This window comes from Trachinotus anak, unplaced genomic scaffold, assembly GCF_046630095.1.
Source record: "Trachinotus anak isolate AG129_WGS33_773 ecotype Australia unplaced genomic scaffold, CSIRO_AGI_Tana_v1 ptg000020l, whole genome shotgun sequence".
Classification (NCBI taxonomy): Eukaryota; Metazoa; Chordata; class Actinopteri; order Carangiformes; family Carangidae; genus Trachinotus; species Trachinotus anak.
In genome coordinates, this window is record NW_027273871.1 from 6,558,628 (window position 1) to 6,586,613 (window position 27,986).

The window sequence follows — 27,986 nt, forward strand, 5'->3', positions numbered from 1 at the left end:
CTACAGCCGACTGAGTCTCCCAAACAGCTAAAGGATATTAATAAATGTTGGCGGATACAGCCAGCAGACATGCAGATATCACAATTTAAACTCCCATTACTGCTCCTGAACACTTTGATACATATGCATACACTGCTGCTAAAAGAGGGCTTGTTTTATTTTTAAAAGCCTGTTAAGTATATAAAATGAGGCGGACAAAAATGAGTCCAAGCTTCCCCCTTTCCCTTTTTTTTTTTTTGCTTTTTGTTGTCGAGGCTCTCTGTGTTTCAGGTGCACTCACGGGAAACTTCACTCCTCTTTAATTTGAGGAAGGGGCTGAGATGCGCTCCTGCAATTATTCAATATGATTAAGCAAAAACTCCCATGTGCAGCCCAATGTCCACATTATGCGATTGTCCTCTACTATGGTTAATGCACACAGGTATCATCTGAACTCCTTTCTACCAAAGAAATAGTTCCTGCATGACAGCTGCTAGTACTGAGCTGTGTGAATTATTCAGAATAACCAATATGATGTTTTGGCAAAAAAACACTTATCTCTACTTTGAAGGACACACACTAAAAACAATTCACCTCCACTGCACTGCAGTTATGTTAGAGGTGTGTATCTCAAAAGGCTCTGCAAAAAAATCCAAAACTATCTGTGACGCCAGAGGTTGGGATAGCAGTACAGCAGCAAATATATTTTTTTATTTGGTTGAATGAACCCTTACAGAGAAAAAAAAGCTTTTTTAGGACTATTGCACAGCATTTTAACAAAAGAACAAATTGTGAGGTATGAGCGTGGCGTAATGGATCTGCTGGGGCTATCGCTATTCATTTACAGCTGTGTTGGAACTGTTGGAATTGCAGCCTCCGCTGGCTCCAGTCCAAACCCATCTGAGCCGTTTAAATAAGCTCCTTATCATGTCTGAGGAAGAAGAAACCAGGGGAATTACAGCACAGGAATACTGCATGGTGGCCATTAAAGGTCCCATATTTTACACTTTTCTGGTATTATATTTGAAGTGTTGATATCCATAAGAAGATGTACCTGTCTTAGTGCCAAAAACCATCTGAGTGTAGTTTTACATCTCCTCTCTCAGGCTTCTCTCTGGAGCTCTAGAAACAACAGGTCGGTCAACCAATCAGAGGATAAGCTGTGAACCTCTTCTGATTGGCTAATTGTTTTCTAAATGATTGAATAAAAATATATCAGATTTCAAGTAAACACTCAACAAACCTAATCCTGCAAGGTTGGACTCTGGGTCTAGGTGGGGTGCTCTGTGGGGACAGCTGAAGGTGGAGACTGCTTTGTTGTGACATCACAAAGTTCCAGAAATCCTGACGGCTCATTTTAAGGCTCAGTTTCTGAATACAGGCTGTGTGCATTTCTCTGTGGACTGAGGCTTTGATACTTTCACAGTATTAATACAGAACCTAGACCTGCTTTATAATCAAGAAACACATGGAATCTACCTTAATACTATATGGGACCTTTAAGCGCTGTGGAGATGTGGTACCACAACCACAAGGAGCAGCTTCCTGTCCCAGCTAAAGGCAAAGGTGACAGACGAGTCCCTGTCTCACTGCTCTTGCAGAAACAGCACAGACCAGCTTCAAACTGTCAGACTACACTGAGCTTTGGATGAAGCTGAGAAAATACAGAGCCATTTTACCTCCATGTGAGAAAAACGTGCATTTTCAACTCGATGTGGATAAAGTGCAGTCCTGCTGTTATGGGGATAATGCTACAACACTTGAAACCCTGCAATGAGGCTGCTACCAGTGTTTGCACTGCACAAAAAAACAAGAATTCAATATTACAACACTTTCAGTAGAATCTGTATGTGTCTATTGTTCAGCATGCAGGCACAATTCCATTAAACTTTAATTTGGGTTGAGCTAAATGGGACGAAATCCAATCTTGACCTTGGAAACAGCAAAACAAGGTTACCTCAAGGTAAGTTTAGTAGCTTTTCAGGAGCTTTTGGACATATCACATGAGCTTCATCAGCAGAGAGATTAACTTCAGTGTTTTTTTTATTTTAATGTAGTCTTGCATAGTTTGTGACAAACTGCTGTTTTTAATTTGTGCATTGCTTACCTTTAATATCATATTGTATATAATTACAGCCTTCTTATCTGTCTGTTACATGATCGTTTGTCTTGATGTTTCATGCCCAAGAGCCTCCATCTTACAAAAGTGGGACTATCTCAGAATAATGTGCTCTGATCTGGTCAAAGGCTTTATTAGGCAAAAAGGCTGTTTCTGTAAGGACGATTGTTTATAAATTACAGTGTAATTTATAGTTTATTTTTTGTTATTGAGGGAACAAACTCATTGGGTCTCTGTAGACAACACTAGCAGCTTTGCCACGAGGTGTGAATGATAATTTCACTTCTGAGGTGTTTCAGACATCAGAGCAACCATTAAACATATTTACTAAAGACTGAAAATGTGTCTGGTGAAGTCAATTTATGTGGTAATTTTCACAATATATAATTATTAAGAGGATTAATTTTCCTCATTCATGAATAATTATATTTTATTTTATTTATTTATTTATTGTAGGGTTTGTTATGGTTAATTAGATGCAGTTTAACAGGAGTGAAGTTGAAAAGCATCATTACAGACATAGGCGCCGAAACGGTGGGTGCTTCTGGGCCCGGACCACCGATCACAGAGCGCCCCTCCTATTGATCTAACAGAGCACTTGCCACACTCCATCTGACTGAGCACACACTCCGCATGCACAGCATGGAGTTCACCTTGCATCTCATGTTGTGTATCATTAAACTTTTCATCTCCGATCCCCCTGTGTATGTGCATACGTGTCGGTCGTTCATTTCATATAGTACTGAAATGCGTGCATTTGACTTTTCCAAATCCGTATAGCAACAAGTCACGAAGGTCATGGTTTATATTTGGCGTGGGGGTGGGACATTCAACTATCCAGAGCACCTACTGGCAGAAACATAAATCGGACCCTATGATCATAAGATGGAAACAATAGCAGCCACACTGTCGTGGCTGGTAGTTAATTAGACAACATGGACCACGACAGAACCTGCAGTGTGGTGTTATAATGAGACAGATTCATGTCTGAGTCAAGATGCAGAGTCCTGATGAAGGCCACTGCCGCCACAAACTGTATCTCTTTGTCTTTGTTTCAGAGCTACAGTCACATGACCAGCAGCAGCAGCAGCAGCAGCAGCACTGATGGCAGCCCTGCAGTCCCCCCCCCCCCCAATGTGAATGTCTCTCTGTCAGCAGGACGCAGACTACAGATGAGTGACTCATCTCTGCCTGTTGCTTCTGAGCTTGGCTCCATTCAACATGGGGCTGCTATAGGACAGATGTGGCTTTCACCAGCTCCCGTGACCCTCCTCCCAGGATCCTCCATAATGTACGTGCACCTGTCTGAACCAGCCTCCTCTGCTCTGCTCTGCTGGGCCTGAGTCACACTGGGTTGTGCTGAGAAAGGTGGCTCCTTCCCTCGACTACAGCGATCAATTCTCAATATGGTTAAGAGGAGCAAATCAATTGGTTTAACACAAAGAACTGTCAGTGTGCTGCTGAAAGGCATTTAGCCACATCGGCGTGCACACGCTGTGCATGTTACCCCAGGGCCTTTCATTTTTAAATAATAGAGGGGGGAAAGCCAGTGTTTTGCTTCTTCACTTTCTGAACATGAACTAACATTAGTTGGACTGGGCGGAGACACGTGAATGAAGACGAGGTCGCATTTTTTTAAGGGGACAGTTTATGAGGAAAGTATTAACTGACATTAAGTCGGTGAGAGGTGCTAAATGTCGGTTTTGATACTGTTTTGGTTTCTTGCCCGACCCTATAACACCTGAATTTGTTATTACAGATTGAGGCTTGTGGCCAGAGGTTCAACAGGCTCAACAGTGAGTACTTTTCATTCAGCTAATTATTCAGCCTCCCATCCTCACCCTTGATAAAAGGCTTCAGAGTAGCTTGGACAGAGGAATCGCACATGTATCCTACATGGAAGTTTTTTTTTTGTTTGTTTTTTTGTTTTTTTTTACCAATGGGCAACATCCCTTCACAACCAGTCCTCCAACCTGAAGTTTAGGTTTAGGTTTAGGTTCAGGTTTGGGTTAAAATAAGTACTCCCTGAACATAATACAATCTTTGTTTTCATGGTTACTATAACAACATGGTTAATTTTGTCAATGGTCATCCATCCATCCACCCCAACCTCCTCCTGACATGGACTTTGTTGCTCTAAAAACTACGTCACCGCACTTTTCCCTTTGCTCCTGTCATCATTACTACAACCACTAGATGTTGCCTAGCAACAAAACCTAACTTTGGGTCATAACAACCTGCTGCACAAACGACCTATGGGCTCATTTTTTACAGGACAGGCTCTCCCTTTAACATTAGTGATTGGTCTGATCTGATTGGACAGTAAAAGGAACACTGCTGACTGGGCCAAAACAGCAACTAGCTCTATAATCAGTGCTCAGTAGAAAATCACTGCAACTAAAATGCTCCAAGGCAAAGAGCAGAAATCTGCAAGTGATAAAGTGCCACCAAATAAATGCAAACAAGGATGGTGCTGGAGAAAAGCCTTCGTGCCTTCCTCCCTGGGTAAATAAAATTAAAAAAAACAATATGTATGAATGTTATTCATTTATATTCTATTTCATCTAACACATCAGTGCGAGAGAGATTGTGGATGAATGAGACTGCAGCTCATACTGTTTGTGTTTAATCTGCTCTGATCTTATTTTGATGGTTTAAGCACTGCGTCTCCTGCAAGTGAAGCAGACAGAAACCAACAAGGGGAAGAAAATATCTGCTACAAAACATCTCTAACAAGACTTATGTGGGAAAAAAAGAGGCTGAATGGGATTAGGGTATTGATTTTTATCTACTTCAGTGAAGCCATAACAGCCCACAGGGAGCACTCACACACAGAACACAGTCACAAATATTGGTCCTTACTTCTTCCCTCATTTGTCCTTTGTTCCATTTGTCTTTCACTAATAAAAGTTTACAAGGAAGAAACAGAACAGAGGATGAACGCTTGCTTTCCAGCAGCTGAAATAAGTGCTGGCTGATGACAGACTGGCAGCCTGTGCAATGTATGTCACTGTTGTTCACCCAGTGCACAATGACAGACCCGTCAGTATCCACATGATATTGACATAATGACATGTTAATGTCATGTGACCAGTTTCCTACTTCACTCCACCATTCATGTCGTAGATTTTTCTAAAAGGTCGAATTTATAAAAATGCACACAAACAAAAACTGAATCCTCATGTCAGCCAAACCCTGCAGCTCAAGGTAACCAAATGCTGAATCAATAGGTATGGTGTTATATTGATCATGCATGGTATTTTTTTACACATCCAGCCCTGAATCATACAACCATGGGAATATTTTCTATCCCCACCTTCCACAGCACATTTGAATGCGGTACAAACAAGTGCAGAGTGCTGGGATGATAAGATGAGTGGGTAAATTGGCAAATCAAGTGTTTACACATCCTCACACAGACTTTGGCGGTCAGCAATAATGTCACCTTGATTCCTCCTTTGCTGTATTCCCTCAGGGTATATATCATTTGCAAAAATCGACTGCTGTGGTCGTTCTTCTTAGGAGGACAGTATCATATATTGTATGTTATCTGTCACTAAAAGTTGCCAAAAATGCCACATAAAATGGGCAAAGGACAATTCCTTTTTGCAACCTGAGTCTAATTATTACACAATAAGCCGTGGAACTTACTGGATTAGCTCATTAGCTTCCTGCACATCCATTGTACTGAATCACAGAATTGCAAAACAGCGCAACCATGTCTCCCAGAAATTATGGTTATGTGCAACTAAACTGCAAAAACAAATACATTTTCTAGTAAACATCATTGCAACTAGATTATATTTTCTATTATTGTACTGATGGTATTGTATTTGAGTCAAAAATATATTGATACTGATAGATATCAGTAAAATGTTCACAGACAATAAGTTTGTTTTCTGCTAAAATATCTGATGTTGCAGTACAATATCCACTTGCTTAGACTCTTACAGCACTTGGTTAAGGTTAGGGAAAGATCCTGGTCTGATTAAGTACTGAGTTGTAATCCAGCCAAGGATTACATTTCTGACAAAGCATATTTGCTGTTGCAGTCTAGTTGCATATAACTACCATTCGTAGGAACTGGGGTTGCACTGCTACATACTGTAGCTCTACTACGCTTCCCAGAGGCAACATGACCCTGAGAAAGGAGAATGTGTGGAACCAACTGTTCAACAAGTCCTCCATCCTCCAGAACAACACATCAGTTACTCATCTGATACCTCTTTTGGAAGGACAACAATATTTGGACCATTGGTTTGGGTTTGGGAAAGGTTACAGTTTTGGGTTAATAAATGAATTTGTTAAGGTTAGTAAATTAACATGGTCATGGTTAGAATAAATCTGACTGCTTGAAGAACAGGAAGTGAACACAGTCTTTTGTGAAAAGGTTTGATGACTCCTCCATCCACATCAACCTCTTCTATCTGCACATGAAACATGTTTGACATCTCACCTGGATGAGGCTTCCATCATATGTCTAAAAACCATGAACAGAGCTGAATTTAACTGCTCTAATTTCAGCTTCACATTGTTTTGACTTTCTTTCTGGGAGTCCTTGGGAGGGCAGAACTAGCATTTAAACAGAATAAATATAATCTCACTGCTCCAAACCACCTCACTAATGAAGATACATTAAATCAGCCTTTAAGTTGTTGTTGCAATCTTGAGTGGTATTAAGGGCAATTTGTGCAAAATATCCTCTCTGGATGATATCAAATGAAGCAGAGGGTCACTGTAGAGCAGCAATCTATTTTAATTTTCTACAAAATATAACACTGCACCCTGAAAGGATTCGCGGGGATAAATGACTGGGGACTCTCATTTTGAAAAATGGAATTTTAAAAAATCAATTGAGAGGCTGAAGCTAGTTGGAAAAGTTACTGATTTTAAGACCAATGATGATGACTGTTTTCATCAGAACGTAAATAGGTGACTCTAACAGTGTCTATGATTTCATATGAAAATGCCAACTCTGCTCACATAGTCTGGTTTCAGGGAGTGGTGCATCAAAATCGATCCACAAACCCTGATATAGTGGATCTGAGAAAAGAAATACTGGTCAATAAGAGACCTGCTTTGCACCAATCCATTAAATTGGCTGGTTGGTCAGTCAGTCTTATAATATATTATAATGATTCTAATCACTTCACTCTCTTCTTCTGAAAGGAAATTCATGATCTGGAACCTTCGTTTGAACCTGCTGCTGTTTGTTACATCTGTGACGGTGGATCATCATTTGAATGTAATAACGGCACATACATCTACTCTGGCTGGTAATGCGTGAATTTGCACATGACTCATACTAAATTACCTGCATTTGACAGCGGTAGTTTTACCTTAGTGCTGTTGAATCTATTTAATCCCTCAGAAAAATTGAAATCTTTATCATTCTGAGCTCACTCAAGGTGGAAAAGTGGTCGTTTCATGCTTCGATTGTGAATCAGATTTGGAGTTCAGGGTGGCTTTTCTTCTCTTCTTCTCACACATACAACATAGACAAGATACCTGAAGACAGCTTGGTGTGATGCCATTGATCTGTAGATGTGAAGATCATTACCACGAGTGGTTTCAAAGCACTGCCCTGCTGTAAGGAGACGCTGGACTAGAGAGTCAATGAGCGTAAATATCAGTGACAAAGACGCAAAGCAGGTCATGACTATTTCATGTAGACTGGATAGTTAGTTGTGAAAGCTATTTCTAGTTTTATAGCATAGCTGTGATGTCGTTTCTAAACAATCAATAACAATAGATGAGAATTAATTAATTAAACAACAACAATATTTGCTGGTTGCAGCTTCCTCAGTGTAAAGATTTGCACCTTTACTCTGCATTATGTTGTTTTTAGTTGGTCGGATAAAATAAGCTGATAACCTGTGGTGGCTGTTTTCTTTTTTTTTATTTTTTTATTATTTATATACTAAAATGATCACTTGGTCCTTATATTTAATGCAGATAACCAGTGGCAGTCTTTTTCCCCCTGGCAACAGCTACAAACCAGATGCTGAAGGGGTCATCATGATCACTGAATAATAATACCATCTACAGCTGCTTATTGTCAAGAAAAATCTGAAACGACTCTGCCTGATACATCACATCCAAGTCAAACATGTGGAGCAGCAAACAAAACTAACAGCACAAATGACTCCATGGGAGATAATCTGACGCCTAACTTCTTGTCATTCATTGCCTCCACAATCCATGTATATCTCATATAAAAAATGCACTAGATAACCCAGTAAATATCAAACTGAGTCGACAGGACATTTCCATGCTTCATCGCTGCAGGTTAACAAAATCACGAAGGCTTATCTGCGGTCAGTCTTGCCGCTCTCCATGGTGCTGAACCTGGCCAGCGCTCAACGTACTAAGGCGCTCTCCATGGTCCTGACTCTGCACCAGGTACAGTAGGTACAGTCGGCGTGTGGACGAGTCTGCCTTTTTTCAGATTCGCAAGCACTGAGCAAAGTCTGTTGAAGCTCTATTCCCCCTTGAATTAAGAGGGAAACGAGGAGACAACTAAGAAAAATACGCAACACAGTTATGTTTTCTTAAGACTCCCTGAAGGTCCCAGGTTTCCCTTACCTGCAGCGGGGGAACGCCGCCCGGACCGTCCGCTGAGTCGGGCGAGTTGTCGAACACTCGGTCCCTGTACAGAGACCACAGCCCGACGTTTGGCAGGAAAAGGAGAGCCGCTATGAGCAGCCCCGCGAACTGCAGCAGCCTCTTCTCTTTCCGCCTCATCTCTCCGGGAGGACAGCGCGTCTGAAGCAGCGGCGGCGGAAACCGGCGAGTCCTCGACCCCCGCTTTTTCTGAGCGGAGCAACTTTCACTGTGACCGGGGGGGGGGGGGGGGTGCGTTCAAGCTGATGGGAATATCCAAACATACGCGACGTCCGGTGTTGACTTTCAAAATAAGACCCCGTATACTCTGACAGGTGCTCTGACTATTCTCAAGTACAAAAAAAGCCTCCGTTAGGTTCCCCATGAAAACAGTGATGGATGGGTGTGGAATAGTAGAGATGAAAGCACATTTATTGTGGATCCCAGATGGACAATTAACGAATTAAAGACATGCTCATGAAATGCATATATACAGTACATGTAGGCTAAAATGTGCAAAATGTGCCAAACATTCAGGTGTTTTTTTTCTTCATTTTAATTTAATTTAATTTTTTTTTTTTTTTTTTTTTTTGCTGTGTCACATTGGTGTAAATGCTGTAAAATGGGATTTTAGCTAATCCATCAAATTATACAGTGTGAACACACTGTGTGCACCGTGTGTATAATTAAACTGGGAAGTCACAGAGAAGAATTCTGCCTTGTAATTTAAAAGGACCCATATTGTGTCAGTTCAGGTTCTGCAAATCTCACATTCTATAGCAATTTCTCACTTTTGCCTCTCCTATGAGACTGAGATTTTTCAGATATATTCTTTTGTGGTCTTTTAGTAAAGGTCTCTTTTAGCAAATTTTGGCATATTGGATTTTATATAGCTATGACAAACTCTAACACTAGGAAAGCCCTTACACTGTAAGACAGTTTTAACTATTCAGTATTTACCTGCTAGAGTGTCATTCTATAGTTAATGCAATGATCCCACTGCATGTTCTGGTAGGAAATACATTGTTCTACACATGGTCACCCTCATCTGCAGATTGCAGAATCTGTGCTTTTGTTTTGAAGGGTCAAACACGCACCGTCTTGTTGCTGTCTGATTTCCTCTACAGCAGCTTGATTACAGTTTATTCTTTTGAAAGAAGACTTGGCGGGATAATAGAGTGTATCACACGTTAGCCAATGTCTGAATTCAGTGCTTCTATAAACTGAACTTTTTGTCCTGCTGCGTTGGCAAAAGCCAGAGGCGGAGGTAGGGCCACAGCAGTGCATTGTACAGTGTCTTACTGGGAAATTTATGGGGGTTTGTAGTTGCCTGGTTGGCATCTCCTGATGGTGCGCCTTTAGCTCTAGTCTGTTGTAGAACATGCAAAACATTTCTGATAAATCTCACCTGAGCATATATACAAAACTGATCAGTTTGAGTCCTCTGGTATTTGACCCTGTGTTCAAGTTGTGTGCTCATGGAGTCTTTTATATACAGTAGCCTACCATCAACTTTGCCACAGATTTCAATTAATTTCCATGTGGTATGAAAATCAACCACAATCAAAATGAGTCTTAAAAGAGGCTATTTGTAAGTTTTCTCTGCAGCCAAACCTGGTTTCTTGCTGGGAGCAAGTGGTGGTGTCACTTGACAAGAGCTCCAGCCAGCGTTGTCCTTACAAGAGGTTATAAAACACCATTGGAGCAGCGCTGTGTCTTCAGGGAAGATTGGAGGCTACAGTGAGTCGCTTTTGGAAAGTGACCAGATGGGCCGCAGCTAGCTGGTTAGTGTGCTAACTTCATTTGAAGACAAGATGTGATAGAGACAAGAGTCAATGATGATGTTTGTTTCCAACGTTGGAGAGATCTCTTGGCCAGTAAAGGAATAAAGTTTGACGCTGAACTTGTTAATGCTGATGTTAGCTATGTAGCAATAGCAAAACTTACGTATAGCTTCTTTAAGGGTGTTTTAATGAGTTGGATTTAAATCTTAATAAACACTGTGACTGCTTCCTTTTTCACTAAGGTTGCAAGAAATCAGCAGCAAGAAATCTGTACTTACAGCTCATAACTCACAACAATATTGAACGTTTTGCAACAGCAAACCAAACATCTCGAAATGCAAACAAGTTTCAAGTTTTGAATTTAATCAAATTGTGTTTGTAGATTATTCTGAATTTATTGTAACTAAGTTGAAACATGCAAAACGAGACCAGTGAAGTTGTTTCAAGTGCAGCTTAACAGCACTGTCCTCTTCTGTATCCACTACTTCCCTTTGTGTCTCAACAGCTGAACCCTGTCTCAGATCTCTTTGTGCCTCCATGTGGAGAATTTGTTGATTTTCCACCAACCCCTCCACCTCCACAGAGACAGTAATTACTACCTTATAAAGTGCATTGTCTCTGCGCGCCTCACCTCTGACTGAATTAGCAGCACCGATGCTTGACTCCAGAATCTGGAGGTTGCTAAAAATGATTCCAGTCTTTGTCTTTTCTTCACCAAATTGTCTAAGTTTGAATCTACTCTCAGTGTCTCAGACCCTTCCCCTCCTTCTCCAGGCACAAATAATTGAAAAAATAATCACAAGCATCTGTAGAGGTTGTTGGAGTCATGAGCGATACCAGAAAAAAAAAAAAAAAAACTCACTAATTTGTAATGCTGTATGTGCTTTGATACGCACAACCTGAAATCGTGAAAAAGTGTGTCAGTCCCATTTTCTCAACATACATCATATTTGCAGGAGCAACTTTCATAGGAGGAAAGGCTTCAGTATTGATTAAGACACAACAATCTGTCAGTAATCTGCCAAGCTATTCATCCAGTCAACAATACTATCCTAATAACAAAATCGCTACAAAAAACGAAATTTTAATCATAGTTTTCTTGAGGGCCCTCCACATGTTGGGGCCCTAGATTGTTCGCTCTGCTGTTACCACCTGCTATGATGACCATTTCTCGCCTTCACTGTGGAGAGCTTAAATTACAGGGTTTTCAGTGTAATTAAGAGGTGCGTGAGTGAGGAGTCGGCTAACACTAATGTTTTTATAGCCCTGCTTGTGTTAAATATAGTGTACATGCTTCAAATCAAATCACAGCATTTTTTCTATAGCATTAAATATTCATGACTCAAGAAGCTACAAAATAAAACAGCACTGTAAATGACTCTTTATTAAGAAATTAGCACTAAGAAACTCAGAGATTCTCCTTTGGCAGAAAATAGTGTGTTTATGTTGGACCCCATCCATCAGGAAAATATGTTTAGAGACTTTAATGTAAATGTTTCTTTTCTGGCACAACATGGGTCTAATTTGACCATCGGGTCTATTGGTTATGATATTTTATTCATTAATTCAGTTGTTGGGTGCAGCACAGATCTTTTCATTACCTTATGTGGATCATTCACTTTCAGTCCAATTACTTGCATAGCATATATATTTCATGCCAGATTAATTGCACAAATGTATTGATTGTCAAATCTGCAGGAGTGCTGTTGGGATTTTCAGCCCTCACCCTAGTTACCTCGACAAAAAGTCAATCGGATTTTTCTATTGGTTTGTGGATTATTGCAGGTTAAAAGCATTACTGCCACCTAGTGGACAGCATAGTGAAGCAGTAGAGTCCAAAACTGATTTGTTTATGTAAAGTTATGTTATTATTATTATGTTGAAGTAACATTTTGGAGTTCCATTAGAAAAGAGCCTCACATTTACTCAGGGTCAAACTGTCATATATATGCAGTGGGGATCCTAGACCTAAGGGGGGCCCAGGCAACAAAGCTTTTTAAAGCCCATCAAAGGGGGTATATATGGATTAAGGTGGTAGATAACTGTCATTGCAAATGTGCCAATATGACTGGGCTTCGGGCAGGCATTTGCCTGGTTTGCCTCTCCTAGGTGTATACATGAAACTTTTTCCTTATGTTTATTTTTTCGTATGTTTGTGTTTCCATTGTTCTTCTAAAAAGTTTTGGATGACGTCTTTCTGTTTATTTGACCCAGTGAAGCAGATTTTACGGCTCAGTTCATTGAGACAGAATGATGGTTCAGTAATTGCTTATCAGGGAAGTCATGGCCCGGCCCTTTCTGAATGAGCTCTGCTAATGGCTTTCAGCACAGCAGAGTCGATCAGTGGTCCACCATCAGATGATAATAATGCTGGTATTTCCTCTGCTTTATGCTCTATGAATTACCTTGATTTTTTTCAAACCTCTTTCAAATCCACACTGAGGCTGTGACACGAGCAGGAGGAGTTATAAATCGTAAATCCCCACCACATTCAGAGGTTGCAGGGTTTATCCATAATTCATGCAGGAAGACACTGAACAGATTGAATTGTCACAACTAAGACTGGTACAGATGGAGAGAACGAGAGCAGAATGAGCTTCTCTCTCTCTCGCTCTCTCTCTCTCTCTCTCTCTCTCTCTCTCTCTGTGAGCGTCCAGAGCAGGAACAGAAAGAGCAGGATTAGCAGGGGGAGAGACTCCATCACATCCTGGGTTCAAGTCCACTTTGTTAAACAATGTCGCTAATCTTGAGTTAACCCACACTCATTCTTCCTGCTCTATATATGCATGCCTGTCGAATACAAGGGTTAGAGGAGATTAGGGTGATGCTTGACTGGTTTGGAAATTAGGATTTGTTCAGTGTGAGTGTCAGAGGTTAAAAAATAAGCAAATCAGCTGCCACTTGGAACAATAATGACTCATGGAGCAGCTTAAGGTCAAGTAGAGGAGGTCAGGATTTTCTTTGCTGTAAGTGACAGTCAAGCTTTGCAACATATTGAGAGAAAATTACTTTTACAAAATATCATTTATCTCAATTGAAAAGCAAAAATGAAGGCGCTAACTTTCACTTCTGAATGAGTGAGGAGCAGGCAGCAGACGTCAGTGTAATGTCAGGATACTGGACTCTAACAGCTTCACTGTCTGACAGATTATGCATTTTGGTTGGAAATGAAAATTTGTTTAAAGTCAAAACCCAACAATGGCTAATAGGCCTTGTGGTGTTTCCCACTGCACTATACCTTTATGATTGTCCTTCACTTGTAAGTTGCTTTGGATAAAAGCTGCCAAATGAATAAATGCAATATAATAGCAACAGTCACCACAATCTGTCAATTCTAACCTGTCAGTCACACATTTCACTTTGAAAGACTGTAAATGAGTTTGTTATCTTGTCTAACAGATTCCAGATCTGGTGGCACAATAAATCCAGAGACTACATTTAAAATATTTCTGTCTGACCTTGAACTAGTTCAGAATAAATATGAACATAAAACCAGTTTCACACAAAGTCGTCTGTTTAAAGCAGGTAGGGGTTTTATGGCCTCCACCTAAAGCCTCCCGTGTTTACTCACATGATAGATTGCTCTGCCACAGATTTTACCCAGAAAAGCTGAGCAATTATATAGAAAGCATCAGCTGATAAGAGCAAAGTGGAACCATAAAACAATTCTGCTTCAGTTCCACTCCTCCACTCAGCACACCAGTCATGCTGGATAGTATGTCGCTCAGTCTTGCCTTGTGCAGTGATAATTCCTCTGGTGAATTACCACTTCTTGACCTTTCATGGCATTAAGAAAGGGCACTTTCACACATAAATTGTGCATGGAGTGTTCCTCCAGCTTCTTTATCGCCAACCGAAAGTAAGCAAAGGTAGCAAAGGAGTTTCATTATGGGGTTTTTTTTACAGCCATGTCAGCAATATTAGTGATTTCATGCATTTTTTTCCACTGCCTTGTATGTGCTTACCACCACTGGTAATACAGCATTTGAATAATAGTGTCACTGACATTCATTAAAACATAACAATATGTGCTGGAAGACCTGCACAAATCCTTGGCTTCCAGTAAATATTAGCCTGCAGCACATCCTGCTGACTTCATTTTCCAGTACAATTTATATTTTTTTATGTTTTCTTTAAAATTCTTAAAAAATTGCCCGTGCTTGCACACACATCTGGACTTCACCGCTCAGAAACACCTGACGCGGTGTTGGATGTATTCATAGTGACAATTATATTGGAAACATAAAAGTCAAGACTGTCCTGTAACAAACGAGGTCACAGGTCGTCTGTCAGCAGGTTATTATGACTCAGTTAGGTTTTGTTGCTAGGCGACATCTACTGGTTGTAGTAATGATGACAGGAGCAAAGGGAAAAGTGCGGTGACGTAGTTTATAGAGCGACAGAGTCCACGTCAGGAGGAGGTTGGGGTGGATGGATGAATATGACCCAGGAGAGCGGTGTTCGATTCCCATGTGACTGTAGCAGTTTATGTTGTTTCTGTTATCCATGACCGTTCATTGTTATCATTGTAACCATGACAACAAAGATTCTCTAATGTTGAGGAAGAACTTATTTTAACCCAAACCACCCTCTTTTCCTAAACCTAACTGAGCCATGACTGTTATTATAGTAACCATGGCGACATGTGGACTGTGCCTTCAGTACAGTCCACATGTTTATTATTGTAACTATGACAACCAGGGTCCACTAGGGGCGCTGTTTCAGGAGACGCTCCTGTGGGTCGTTTCAGAGGGTTGGAAACAACCTGTGTGGTTGTTCAGATTGGAGGACATGTTGAAACTAACACGATAAATATGACTGTTACTTGCTTATCATCAGCACGTTAGCATGGCACATGAACTCCTCCCACCCTGGACACAAACTCTTTGAGACACTCCCCTCTGGCAGGAGGCTGCGGTCCTTCAGGACCAAAACCTCTCGCCACAAAAATAGCTTCTTCCCATCTGCTATTAGCCTCATCAACAAGGCTAGAGAGCCCCACTGTTGCTGATCAATTGCACCAATCACCAGAAAAAATTCCTTGTATGTGAAAACATACTTGGCAATAAAACTGATTCTGATTCTGATTCTGATTCTGAACATGCTAATGTTTGGTACTCTGCCTATGTGCAGCATCAGTGCTGCTAGCACGGCTACAAACTTTGTCTTGCTATTGTTTTGAACATATGTACACAGGACTTCTTGGAAAGCAGTTCAGAGTGAGTAAAGACAGTGACACTGATTCTCAAAAATTTATTTGATAATTAGTCACCTATGATTTGACTGTGTTACGATCACTGTTGTTTTGTTATCTTATTTATTTTAATTGTCAGGAGGAGCATTGTGATAAATGAAGGAAATTATTAGGCAAAGCAGGCTGTAAAATCATGTCAAATACAACATGATCAGTCTTGGAATGCACTAAATGTCACAGATTAAAATCATATTTGTCACTTGGATTCATCCATTTATTCATTTTATGCACAAAAACTCTTCCAGCTGGACTTTGTTATGAACACAGCATCGCTCTGTTTGGTGGTGTGTGCCAGCCAAATCAAACATTCTCCATGCAGGGATCCTTCTGTGTTGACTATAATGGAGCCTGCTCTCTTTGTGTATAAATTAATTATGCACCATCAGTATTCCCTCAGACTCATGGTGTAACTGGCACAGAAAGAAAGATTAGGCGGTTACATTCCCAGAGCTGTTCCTGGACCAGTGCCCTCTGTAAATCTGTCTCCTCTGCTCCTGCAGTAGCTTTCCACATCCCTTACATTACATTAACTCTCTCTGTATTTGTTTATTTATGCTGAGAGCTTTGGCTGTAGTTTTGCTACACTATGACCACCTGGCAGTGTCTGTGGTATTTCTATATTTTCCCAGAGTAGCTTCTCTTGTTGCCTCAGAGCCTGTCTGGGACAAAATCCCATCTGTGGGACCGTAGATGAGCCCCATCATCCCAGTTTAACGTCTGCCGTGCCCGTGTTCAGACTTTGTCGCCTCTTGTTGGTTTTTGCTGCTCTCTGATGTGTCAGCTCTGACCCCCCAGCAGTTCATAATGTGCCTCTCTCTCTCTGCAGTGATGAGAAATTGCCAACCTCCATTTTTTGGCAGACTCCTTATATATTTGCATGCCTGTGTGTGTCAGAAGTCACCTTTTGCTCCATCTTATGTTCCCTAAAGGCTCAACCAGTCTCTCCAATGCATGTTCTATTATAAATGATGCACCAAAATGTTATAAATTATACCAGTTTTATTCTGATTGTCAGTTTAGTCCTTCATTTCAATTGTGTTTGATGTTTTTTTCATGATCTCTGTCATGTTTTCATTGATGCCCTGTGTCATGGATTTTCTGCTGAAACACTGAACACAGACAGAACTAAAAGCACAGACAGTAATCGACTAAAAGATTAATAAAAGATTATTATTGATCAAGAAGGGAACAAGGCTCACACAAAATCTTAAGTATAATCACTTCCTGTCCCAACAATACAGAGTCAGGCTAACTCTTTTTATAGAACAAGAACAGGGAAAGAAATGGACACAGATTGGTCGAGATATATATCACCTTATGATTAGCAAACAACCACAAGAGATACTGGACATGCATGTCTGCTACTGGTGTATATGTCCTAAGACACAAGAAACCTCAATTTGCATAAAGACCCAAAACGTGCAGCTCTCAACCTCTTTCAGCACAGACAGCATGAGGAGAGCAGTGGGCTTCTTCAATAACACAATCTATATCATAAGAGAAACTCATGACTGAATGAGTCAACCAAAGACTGATAAACCAACTATTACTCACGCACCTGCAAGAGAGTGGCAACGCCAGTGCATGTTTTCTCTTCATTTCCTTTTAGCCAAACATTTCAGGAATTACACCGTCAAGCAGAAGCTGTTACAGCAAGAGGCTCCTTTATCCTGCTGAAAAAGACTCCCAGCTTTTACACAAGGTGTAGATTTCCCTCTCAGCATGCACACACCTGCAAGGTGTCAATGCTGAGTTTTGAAATCATCTTTGTGTTTGCTTTCTTTGTCTGTCTCTACAAAAAGGAAAAATGACACTTCTTTACTTCCCCCACCTGTGTTTCCACAGCCCACCCTGAGAGTTAATGGTAACTGCAAGGAAAGAAATTAAAAGTGGAAACCATCTTAAACAAAACCTAATTAAGCATGAAAGTTCCAGGGATTACAACTTTAATCGAACTGAACATATCACTGAAGGAACTTTTCTCCTTCTAGTCTTCCTGTTATTTTGTAGGCTCGCATTCACGCTTCAAGAGTACAAGTCACATAAAGCTAATAGTGTTGTACTGTTAAGCCACAATTATGACTGTATTTCCAGTTGGAGACACCATTATCCTCTGCAGTCTGGGAAACCAAGGTCTTTCAAACCCAGCTCAGACAAGAATGAAAAAAGTGAGGAAAAGATTTGAGACGTGGCAAAAAGTAGGTAAGAACATGTGACTATGTTCAGGTTTAAGTGACCAAAGGAATCTGATAATCACGGCCCACTCATGTCCAACCAATGTAACTCCACACAAAAATCCACTCCACTTCCGCTGTGAAGTTGGAAAACAGAAAAACATTTATTCCCTACCTGTCACAAGCAGGTGAAATCCACTGAATTATCTTTGATAAAATATAAAACTAAACATGACAGGACACAGTATGAAAACCTTATGACGCCATTAGATTCCTGGGTTCCACAGCTCAACTGGAAAAAATGTGCTAGGTGGACTCTCTTAAAGTGACAGTACCTACAAAAGATTAGGGCTATGTGAATTTTTTATTTTTTTAATTTTTTTACTCAGAATTGAGACTGAAACATGTGGCCCTAATCCTCTTCCATACATATCTAATTACTGAAGAAAATGAATTAATCTGTTCTATATGAACAAAAACCTGCCATCCCCATGCAATGTGCTAACCATCAAACAGGTGCTTCTCTTACGGTGGTGTCATGGAGCTCTTCACTTAAACAGCTTTGCAATTGCATCTTCTCAGTTACTCTGAGAGCTTTTCCCTGCTTTTAACTCTCAGTTACAGGCTCAGGGTCTGAGTGTCACCCATGACAATAGAGGACCTTGAGTTTAATGCATCTTCATCTGCCTCCACAAGAGCAAAAGCATCTGCATCAAACAATATGGTTCTTTGCAGCTCTGTGTCTCTGCTGTTTACTAAATGATCCCCCGTCAGCCACCTATCCCTATGTTCAAAATTGCAATCATGCACAGGAAAAACAACTACCCTGCAAACCTGATACTTTGATCCCTCTGTGTGTCAGTCTCTCTCTCCCTCTCTGTCACTGTTTGCCCGTCTCTGTCTCTTTCTGATGCTTCATCAACCACTCTAAGTGGTGATCATACCCAGCCAGCCAAATAATGTTCATTCCCTTGAATCCCAAGCACCTTCATAAAGCCTTGCTCTCTTCCATAAACATAGCCAGCCCATCCACTTTTCTTCTTATTTTCTACCTTATCCCCCCATCCCCCACCCCCCAGCTACCTTTAATACCTTCATCAGCCTCTTCACAAACAGCAGCCTTAAATGAGTTCAGCAGATGGTGCTGCCAATGTGTCTATTTGAGGACTGTGCATTTCCCTAAGAAGGAGAGATGAAAGCAGTAATAATTGTTTACAGCTCGCTGACCTTCAAGGACAATAAATGCTGGAGATGAAGGAGCGTACAGATGGTTTTTGAACATTTCATCCGGTACCAAATATTTTCCAAAATCTGGCAGACATTTGAAGATTGTCTGTTTGCTGAGCCTAATGATGTTTACAGTGATAAAGGCATCACATTCACCACTCAGAATTCAGAGTCATTTATGAACTGAAGTGTCCTTGATCGTGTTGTTTTTCCAGGTAAAATTCTAACAGATTTTATCAACTGTGTGTAGGTAGCCAATTAGGAAAGGTCTAAAATTCCATCTGCAGCTGATTTTTTTTCTTTTGTTGAGCCCATAGATCGTCTGTGCAACAGGTTATTATGACTCATAGTTACACTTTGTTGCTAGGCGACTTCTAGTGGCCATAGTAATCATGACAGGAGAAAAGTCCACGTCAGGGGGAGGTTGGGGTTGATGGATGGGTTGAAAAAAAACAGGAATATGACACAGGAGAGCGGTGTTTGATTCCTATGCGAAAGTAGCAGTTTTTATACTCAGCTCCTTCAGTCCACATACTAAAGTTTCCTTTTCCAAGATACTGAACCCCAAATTGCCAATTGATGTATCATGTGACTGTGACTATGTGTGATAGAAAAGTACTCAATGCATAGAAAAATCTTTGAGAAAAGCACTATACCCATTTACCATTGCAATTGGATAACGTGTTTTGCTGGGATTACTGCAGTGTACTGGGGCAAATGCTAAGCCATGAGGGATCAGTTGTTGTTCAGTGGCCTTAAGATCAGCCATCATGCATAATACAATACAAATAAATTTTACCCTGTTAAATGATTTTCTTGTGATGGGGCACTGATTGTGAGTTGTAACCTGAAACAAACACCAGTCTGGAGGCTTTGTTACTCTTGGCAAAGAGGAAAGATGGAGGAAACAAGAGTGTGGTGAGTTATGAGGAGGGAGACAGAGCAGACTGGGGTAATAAAAAGATGAGGAATAAGATCATCTAGCTACGCTTCAGCGCCGTCCTGCTCCAGTGCTCCGACAAGTGCCTTGACTTTGCAATCAAGTAGACATACTAGATATTTCAAGTAGACGAGAATGGAGTGTTTTACAGGTTCAGTGTCTATCTGTTATCCATGAAAGTCAAATAATGCAGGACCTCATGCAACACTCTGGATGCCCGTGGGGCGAAATGCTGGAATAGTTATATTTCCATCCAGTTAAGTCTTAATGGACCAATTTGTAGGATTTTAATATTCATAATTATGTTTTCATCGGTGTATAGTCACCTGAGGCTAAGAATCGTTTTATTTGTGAGTTTAGATGCCATGTTGCACCCCCATGTTGCTACAGTATCAGTTGTGAGTATTTGCAGCACGATTGTCTATTTGTTTGTGTTGTGATACACACACTTGATAATATTGGCTGTGCATTGAGAGTTGGCTTCATTACTACACTATACATGTCATTCAATTGGTTGAGCTAATCCAGTATTCCCCAACACATGTTTGACTGAGGTGTCTCATGGAGCTGCTGCTGAGGCTGGAGCCCGGTTCACTAATGACTTACACCTTGTTACTCTGTTTATAGACAGAACGTACATTTGCTCCAATAATAATCCTGATGGTGCACAGCTGCTGGTGAAAGGAAGAACATTATTAAATCTTTAATTATTACCACCTGTAGCTGCAGGTGAGGAGGAGGAAGCACCCACTGTGGGTAAAGAAAAGGTCAAACTCAGTGAGAATCTGCAGTGATAGACCGACGTCCTCAGCTCTGCTTCTGCTGGGGAAGTTTCTCACAATGTCACACTTTCTACAAGATTTTCAACTTCACTTTAAAAGAAAAGGTGATTCTGATTTATATTGCAGGCATTTGCTGTGTGGTTATTTTTTTGCTCTCCAACTGTCAATATTTTTGACAAAGTGACTTGGACACTGGGCAAACAGAGGTTTTATATGACAGGCAGTTGTGTACATGATGTGAACCCCCCCTCCCCTCGCACCCCCCAGGTGAATGTAACTGACAGCAACAAGCTCCCAGGCCCAGAGAGAGAGACACACACAATCAGATTAAATGACATGTTTAGAAAGAAAGAAAAAGATGAGCTTCAGCTGTGATCACTGCAGCTTCAGTCAAGCTCTTTGGATCTTTGCTGCTGTTTCTAACATATTTAAACTGGTGCATTCGAATCAAACGACCCTCACATGTGTGATTTGGCTGATGCATTTCCTTCACGTTTCAGATAACTGGAAAAATGCTAAATATTGCATCTGATAATCAGCCAGGCCAATAATCAGCGGAGTCCTACTTTTTTTATTTTTACTAACTTGAGGAATTTTCAAATCAAAATCTGCAAATACCCAGTAATTGTCTCTGTGTTTGTGCAGAGCCCAAGTCAGGATCAAAGTTTGCCACATGTATAAGTTTACTTTGGTCAAATTTGACACCACTGCATCTTTGTCCCTTTAAATGCTGCCTTCACAGACTTCCCTAAGTCTTCTTTTTCCTTCTGTCTGAGGGAACGATATCACTGCATCTGTTCGATGCTCTGTCACGAGGCTTCTTCTGCATTTAACAGCTTCAAATCCTCGTCTCCATGAAGCCACATTAAGCGGAGATATGAACTACTCAGCTGCAGGGGGATGTGGTCAAAATGAATTCATAAATGAGGGATTTTTTTCCCCCTGTTCCATCTTCTTTTTGCCTCCATTTCCCCGGTGATTTTTCCTCGTGAGAGCTGAGCAAAGCGATCGTTTCCATATTGATTGGCAGAGAAAGATATTCAGATTGCTGCTTTAACTACTTATTCCAGGGAAATAGGCTGGAATGATTGAATAGGTTTATGCAATTCATTCTGCCGGCACAGAAATCCTTGCAGCTTCGACAGATACCTTCAGTGGAGGCATTTTCACAATGGCCTCTATGTTTGTAATTTTATATATTTACCTCTGGTGTAAATGTGAATGCATCTGTATGTGCAGTGGCAAAATATGTCCATATGTGTGTGTCCCCATGTACACTGTGTGTGCATGTTATATTGAGTTACTCGCTTCAGTGCTGCTGCCTGAGCAGAGCTTTGAATAATGATAATCTATTTTTTTTTTTTAAGTGCTTGGTTTTGTTAATGTTGTAAGAAGAAATATCTCATTATTTTGGCTTTATTTTGGAGAACTAGTCTAATCTTGATTTATTAAAGGTTCTGTAAATTAGATTTTAAACAATAACAACAACAAAGCCCCCCCCCCCCCCCCCCCCCTTAGATTTACAGAACTTTTAAATTTAATCTACATCAGTAACTTAAAGCAGCAGTAATCAATAGTTTTTATAATGGCAATGTATCAAATGACAATGTGTTACCAAAACCCACTGTACACCAACTGTTCAGCAGCAAACAGCAGGCACAACCTGACTGGAGTCCAGCTGTGGCAAATTGAGCTGATTGGACATAGATTAGAAAGACACACACCTTTAATACTGCGTGGCAGGACAACAATCAGGCCAGGAAGTCTAGGGGAGTGCTCTGTAGACCTGTGTGATAAAACTGTGTTGAGGCATAGAACCACCACGACTTGTCCTGGAGTTGCCCATCCAGTCAAACTAACTAACCAGGCTGGAGGGGCCTCGGTCAGAACCCAGTGGTCACTTTAAGACGGTCAGAAGTCCTCTGCAGAGATGGAGAACCTGCTGGAAGAAAGATCACCTCAGCAGCTCTCCATCAATCAGGCCTCAGTGGCAGAGCGGCAGGAAAGATTTCACTCTGAGTAACAGGTATCTCACAGCCTGGTTGAAGTTTGTCACTTAAAGCATTCTGAGAACCAGAGACTTACCCAAAGAAACTTAGGCGTGCGTGTGCGTGCGTGTGTGTGTGTGTGTGTGTGTGTGTGTGTGTGTGTGTGTGTGTGTGTGTGTGTGTGTGTGTGTGTGTGTGTGTGTGTGTGTGTGTGTGTGTGTGTGTGTGTGTGTGTGTGTGTGTGTATATATAATGTAACATGTAAAGCACTTTGAGTGGTGAATAAAACTAGAAAAGCACCATGAGTGCCGTCCATTTACCGAGACTTGGGGCTGTAATTGTTGCCAAAGGAGCTTCTACAAAGTACTGAATTAATGTCTGAATACTTTTCTAAATATGTTTTCAGTTTTCTGACTTTTAATACATTTTAAACAGTCTTAAAAATCACGTTTTCACTTTGTTATCACAGATCACTGATCATAGACTGATTTGCAAAAATGCTATTTTTATCCATTTACATTTAAATATGCAAGACAAAATCTGTGAGAAGTGAATGGGTCTGAATCTGTTGTGAAGCCACTGTGGTTATGAAATGACCCTTAAAGATCTAAATCTAAAATGTAGGATTAATGAACTGTGTTACCATGTGATATGTAACAGAAGCTAACGAGGTACTTTGAAGATAACTTTGTTGTTCTTACATCTTTACCACTAGAGAGGCAAAAAAAAAAAAAAAAAGTTTGGATCCAAAGAGCAGCTTCTCCATTGCCTCTTCTTTAAAGCTGCACTGATCAATGTTTTTAAGTTGACCGTGGATCAGCTGCCCACCACCAAATGGCAGACAGACAAAGATCGTCTGTGAAATATGTGGCAGCTGAGGAGGCAAATAGTTCCCCCAGTGGTTACCTCACATTTTTCAGGTGGATAGAAACGACTTCAAGTGAATAATGATGTTTGTTCGTGGCTGTAGGATTTCTTCCAGTTTTGCTCACGGTTTCAACATAATTACTCTGTAAGATGCCCCCCCCCCCCCCCCCCCCCAACCCCCAATGTGCCTGAAAAATCTATTAATGGAGCTTTAAATGAACCTTTTTAATGTTTAGGTTTATACAACAATACACCAGGCAGCAGGAAGAAATGAGCTTCCAATTATCTTTTTAAACATAAATCAAGTCTTACAAACGAGGCCCTTATGGATTCATGTTAAAGTGCACTTCCCCTCAACTCACTCACCCCCACTCATTACACATTAGAGAGGAAACCCAGTGCTGTATCAATGCATTCGACTCAGACTGGCCGGCAGTCGACATATTGATAACACAGTAGATTATTGGAGTTGATTAATGAGCTTCTCTTACACCGTGTGTCTTCAGTCCTAAGTCACCACATACATTACACAGATTAGTGATGCCTCTTTGGCCTCTAGCTGAGCTGTATTGACAATGTGGACAATGGAGCTTTCACTGTCAACCCACGCTGCGTCAATGCATCTGACTGAGAGTGGGCAGAAATCAAGTCATTGATAATACATTGCTGGATGAATCCGCCTCTGTCCCATCCATTCAGAGCAGTCGGTCTGTGACAGGACTGGACCAGATTCATGAGTGGATACAAGCCAACATATTTGTCAGAGAAAATATTCATGTCGTCCTCTTGCTATTTACCAGGAGGATGTGGGCGTAAAGACGGCTCAGCTCAGACGTCTGTTACCTGCTCTCATCAACTGTCAGGTGTGTTAAAACTGACATGGGTCATGGGTTATTTTGCCTAATTAGTTAAATTGTGGTGAGATTTAGGGATGTATTTAAGAAATCTAATTGTGTTTTCTTTAATAAGTTATATTTGTTTAGATGAGAACTGCAGTAGAGTTGCGTATTGGAGAAGATAACTGATTTAAGTAGATTTTGGTTGGTCTAGGGCTTAATACTTAAGTCTCTGGGCAACAGGAGGAGGAGTGTGAGATATTTTTTATTAAATTGAAGAAATTCCCTCAAGGCGTTACTGAGATATCATGTTCACAAGGCCAAAACTGTGTCCTGTGAGGTTTTTACCTTTGAAGACCAACATCTAATCAGATAATCTTTGAGTCCAAATAAATGTTTGCACCAAATTTGAAGAAGTTCCCTCAAGGCATTACTGAGATATGGCGTTCACAAGATTTGGATGGACGAAAAACCTGAAACATAACGCCTCCAGCTGTGGCTGCTGCCAGGGCGGAGACAAAAATATCAAACCTCAGAAACACACACTCTCTTTCTATTAATAAAATAAGAGACAAAATATGTACAAAACACTAAAAGTAGTAAAGTGTATGATATTACAAAATAATAAATAACATTGTCAGTATGGCCTTGCATTTAGTGAGCTAATGGCCTTGAGGAAGAAACTGTCTCTGAGACTGGAGGTGTGTGTTTTGACAGACCTGTAGCACCTGCCAGAGGGCGACAGTTCAGACAGGTGGTGACCTGGATGGCTTTAATTATGTTACTGGAAGTGGGAACTGGCAGTTTGTTTTACATTGCAAAAATTCTATTGAACTGGAATCTGAATTATTTATATTTATATATTTATTTATTTATTTTTATATATATTTTATTTTTTTATTTTTCATTTTATTTTTATATATATATATATATATATATATATATATATATATATATATATATATATATAGTTGATATCCATAAAAAGATATTTACATTCTGTCTCAGTGTAGTTTTACTTCTACTCCCTCAGCCAGTTTTCTGAAGGATTGGTTTAAATGGGACATGGGACCTTTTTAATAAACAATAGCAGCTGTATTTCTTTCTGGTGAAGATGGTCTCAGAATGATACCACAGTCAAAATCTGTGTCTCATGTTGGACTTCCAGCACCCTGAGCAAACTGACAAAGGAAGTGACTTCTGACCAAGACATGAAGAGGACTGCATCATTTTGAATGAACAATGTGGAGCTGCTCGAAATGACAGAGAGGCCAACCACAGAAGGCACTCGACTTCCAACAGCTGTAGCCTCTTCAATAAAATGCAAAAAGAAGCCTTTGATGGAGGAGAAGAGTGAAAGAGCTGCAGGAAAAAAAACAGATTTTGAACTGATAGGATTTTGTGGTCAAAGTGTACAACTCCGTCTTTGTGTACTCTTGTATACTGATTTATACTGTTATTACAGTTGAATTTTTTTTTTTTTTTTTTTTTTTTTTTTTTTTTGTGCTCTCTTCACATCTTTGTCAACAAAATGTCCACCTTCTCCAACAGGCATTTGTGCCAGTTTTCTGACAATCTTTGTGTGCACTAATGCTTGTGTTTACCCTACACAACCTGTGTTGTTGTCCCACTGCATGTTAGTCTCCAGTACATTTCTAAACCGCAGACGTGTGTTTGTCACCGTGTTTAATCTGGCCAGGTCCTGTGAGAGTGCAGGTGCTGCTGCTGTCTGCACTGTATCTGTATGCCTCGTACTGTGTGTGTGTGTGTGTGTGTGTGTGTGTTAGTGTGTAACCTGGCCGGGCCCTGTGCTGTGATAAAGGGCCAGCTGCCACCTCAGCTCTCTGCCATATGGAGCCAGACCAAGGCTGCTCCTGGATGGAGAGATTAGAGAATAAATGAGTGATAACTGGGAGCCAGAGGGAGGTCTGAGAGCAGAGAGACCAGTCACAACCTACTGCCACTGAAGAGAGAAATAAGTCAAAGTGAAGAGGCGATTGACTGACAGTGACTGGGTTAGTGTTGCATCAGAAAAAAAACTGCATTGTGGGTATGTAAATCTGCATTGATATGGAGGCTGTAAATAACCAAGCTTCTCTCCAGAGTCTTGGATATATGCAAATGTTTATTTGATCCATTTATGACAGCAACATGTAGAACACTCAGTGCAGCATTGACTAATTACTTTTGATGCCTGGTGCACTGACATAAAACAGACCAACCAGTTCTCCAACCTGAACAACCATATAACTCGTTTTTTTTAACCCAAATACTCTTTGATTCATAGCAGTGTCTCCTGAAATTGCACCCCTATGACTGCAGGTGTACCGGACCTTGGTTGTCATGGTTATAATAATAAACACACAGACTGTACTGAGAGCGCCGTACCTACCTTTGTCACTATGGTTACCATAAAAACAGTCATGGCCTGTTTAGGTTCAGGAAAAGGTAGTGATTTCTAAAAAAAAAGTACCTCTTCAACATTAGACAATCTTTGTTGTCATGGTTACAATAATGACAACGTGGTTATCTTTGTCGAATGGTCACAGGTAATAGAAACAACATGGGAATCAAACACCGCTCTCCTGTGTCATATTCCTTGTACAATTTACAGATGTCCCCTAAACGCCTCACATACAGGCAATAGGTAAATGCTATGTACAGCACACATCAGCAGGGGCCCCACTTAAGGGGGGGTTCGGGGCAACACCAGTGAACTGTGTCTTAATGTGAGGTTTAAGGAGGTTCATAGTTTTCATTGCAAAATGTGCCAATATGGGGGGCCATCATGGGCCCCCTTTCCCCTTGGGGGCCTCCAAAACTTTTGCTTGGTTTGCCTGGGGCACCTGTACATACGACAGTCCTGGATGGTTATCAGAAGGAATCCAACCATTTCAATGAGTCACTGAATTTCAAATTCTGCACATATCAGTTTGAAATAATTGTGTCCTTCACTTTAATTATGACTCTCTACGGTGTTGGCAATGTAGCCTCCTTTTCCCTTTCATCTTCTACATTTTTCCAACATATCGTAGTATAGACAGGTGAGTGGTGCATTGTTGATAGAGGACACAATGATGCTTGTTTCTGTGGAAACTCTGTACTGCTATAAATACATATTTTTGGTCCATGAAGGTCTTTGCTTTCCACTGGCTGTACAGTTGGTTTCTTAGCCAGTTGAATCTTAGATCTTCCACATCTGCTGAACATTGAGTCAGGAGGTAGAGGGACAAGGGTGATGCACAGAACAGACTACATTTCCTTTTTTTATATTGATATAAAGGGAGAGTGTCAATGTGAGCTGCTATTCTTGTTCAATCCATTTTATTTCAATAATTGACCTCATATTGGTACTTCTGGGCCCTTTTTTAGAGAAGGTTTTACCTCATCTTTATGACATAATGACACACTTGGAGACTCATGGGTGCTGAAA

At 40.7% G+C, this 27,986-nt stretch overlaps 1 protein-coding gene and 1 long non-coding RNA gene across 2 annotated transcripts in view; one reads left to right on the forward strand and one right to left on the reverse strand.

The window, feature by feature from the left end:
- Window positions 1–8,934, reverse strand: part of LOC139637262 (polypeptide N-acetylgalactosaminyltransferase 10-like) — a 70,187-nt gene extending 61,253 nt beyond the window's left edge. The window contains exon 1 of the mRNA XM_071505823.1: window positions 8,684–8,934. Coding sequence (XP_071361924.1) covers window positions 8,684–8,842 — 159 coding nt within the window. The 5' untranslated portion in view covers window positions 8,843–8,934. The remainder of the gene's footprint in view (window positions 1–8,683) is intronic.
- Window positions 8,935–20,871: 11,937 nt separating this feature from the next.
- Window positions 20,872–27,780, forward strand: LOC139637459 (uncharacterized). Its single transcript, XR_011694599.1, has 3 exons — window positions 20,872–22,888; window positions 24,518–24,580; window positions 25,722–27,780. It is a non-coding gene; the product is annotated as an uncharacterized lncRNA (long non-coding RNA).
- Window positions 27,781–27,986: the final 206 nt, after the last annotated feature.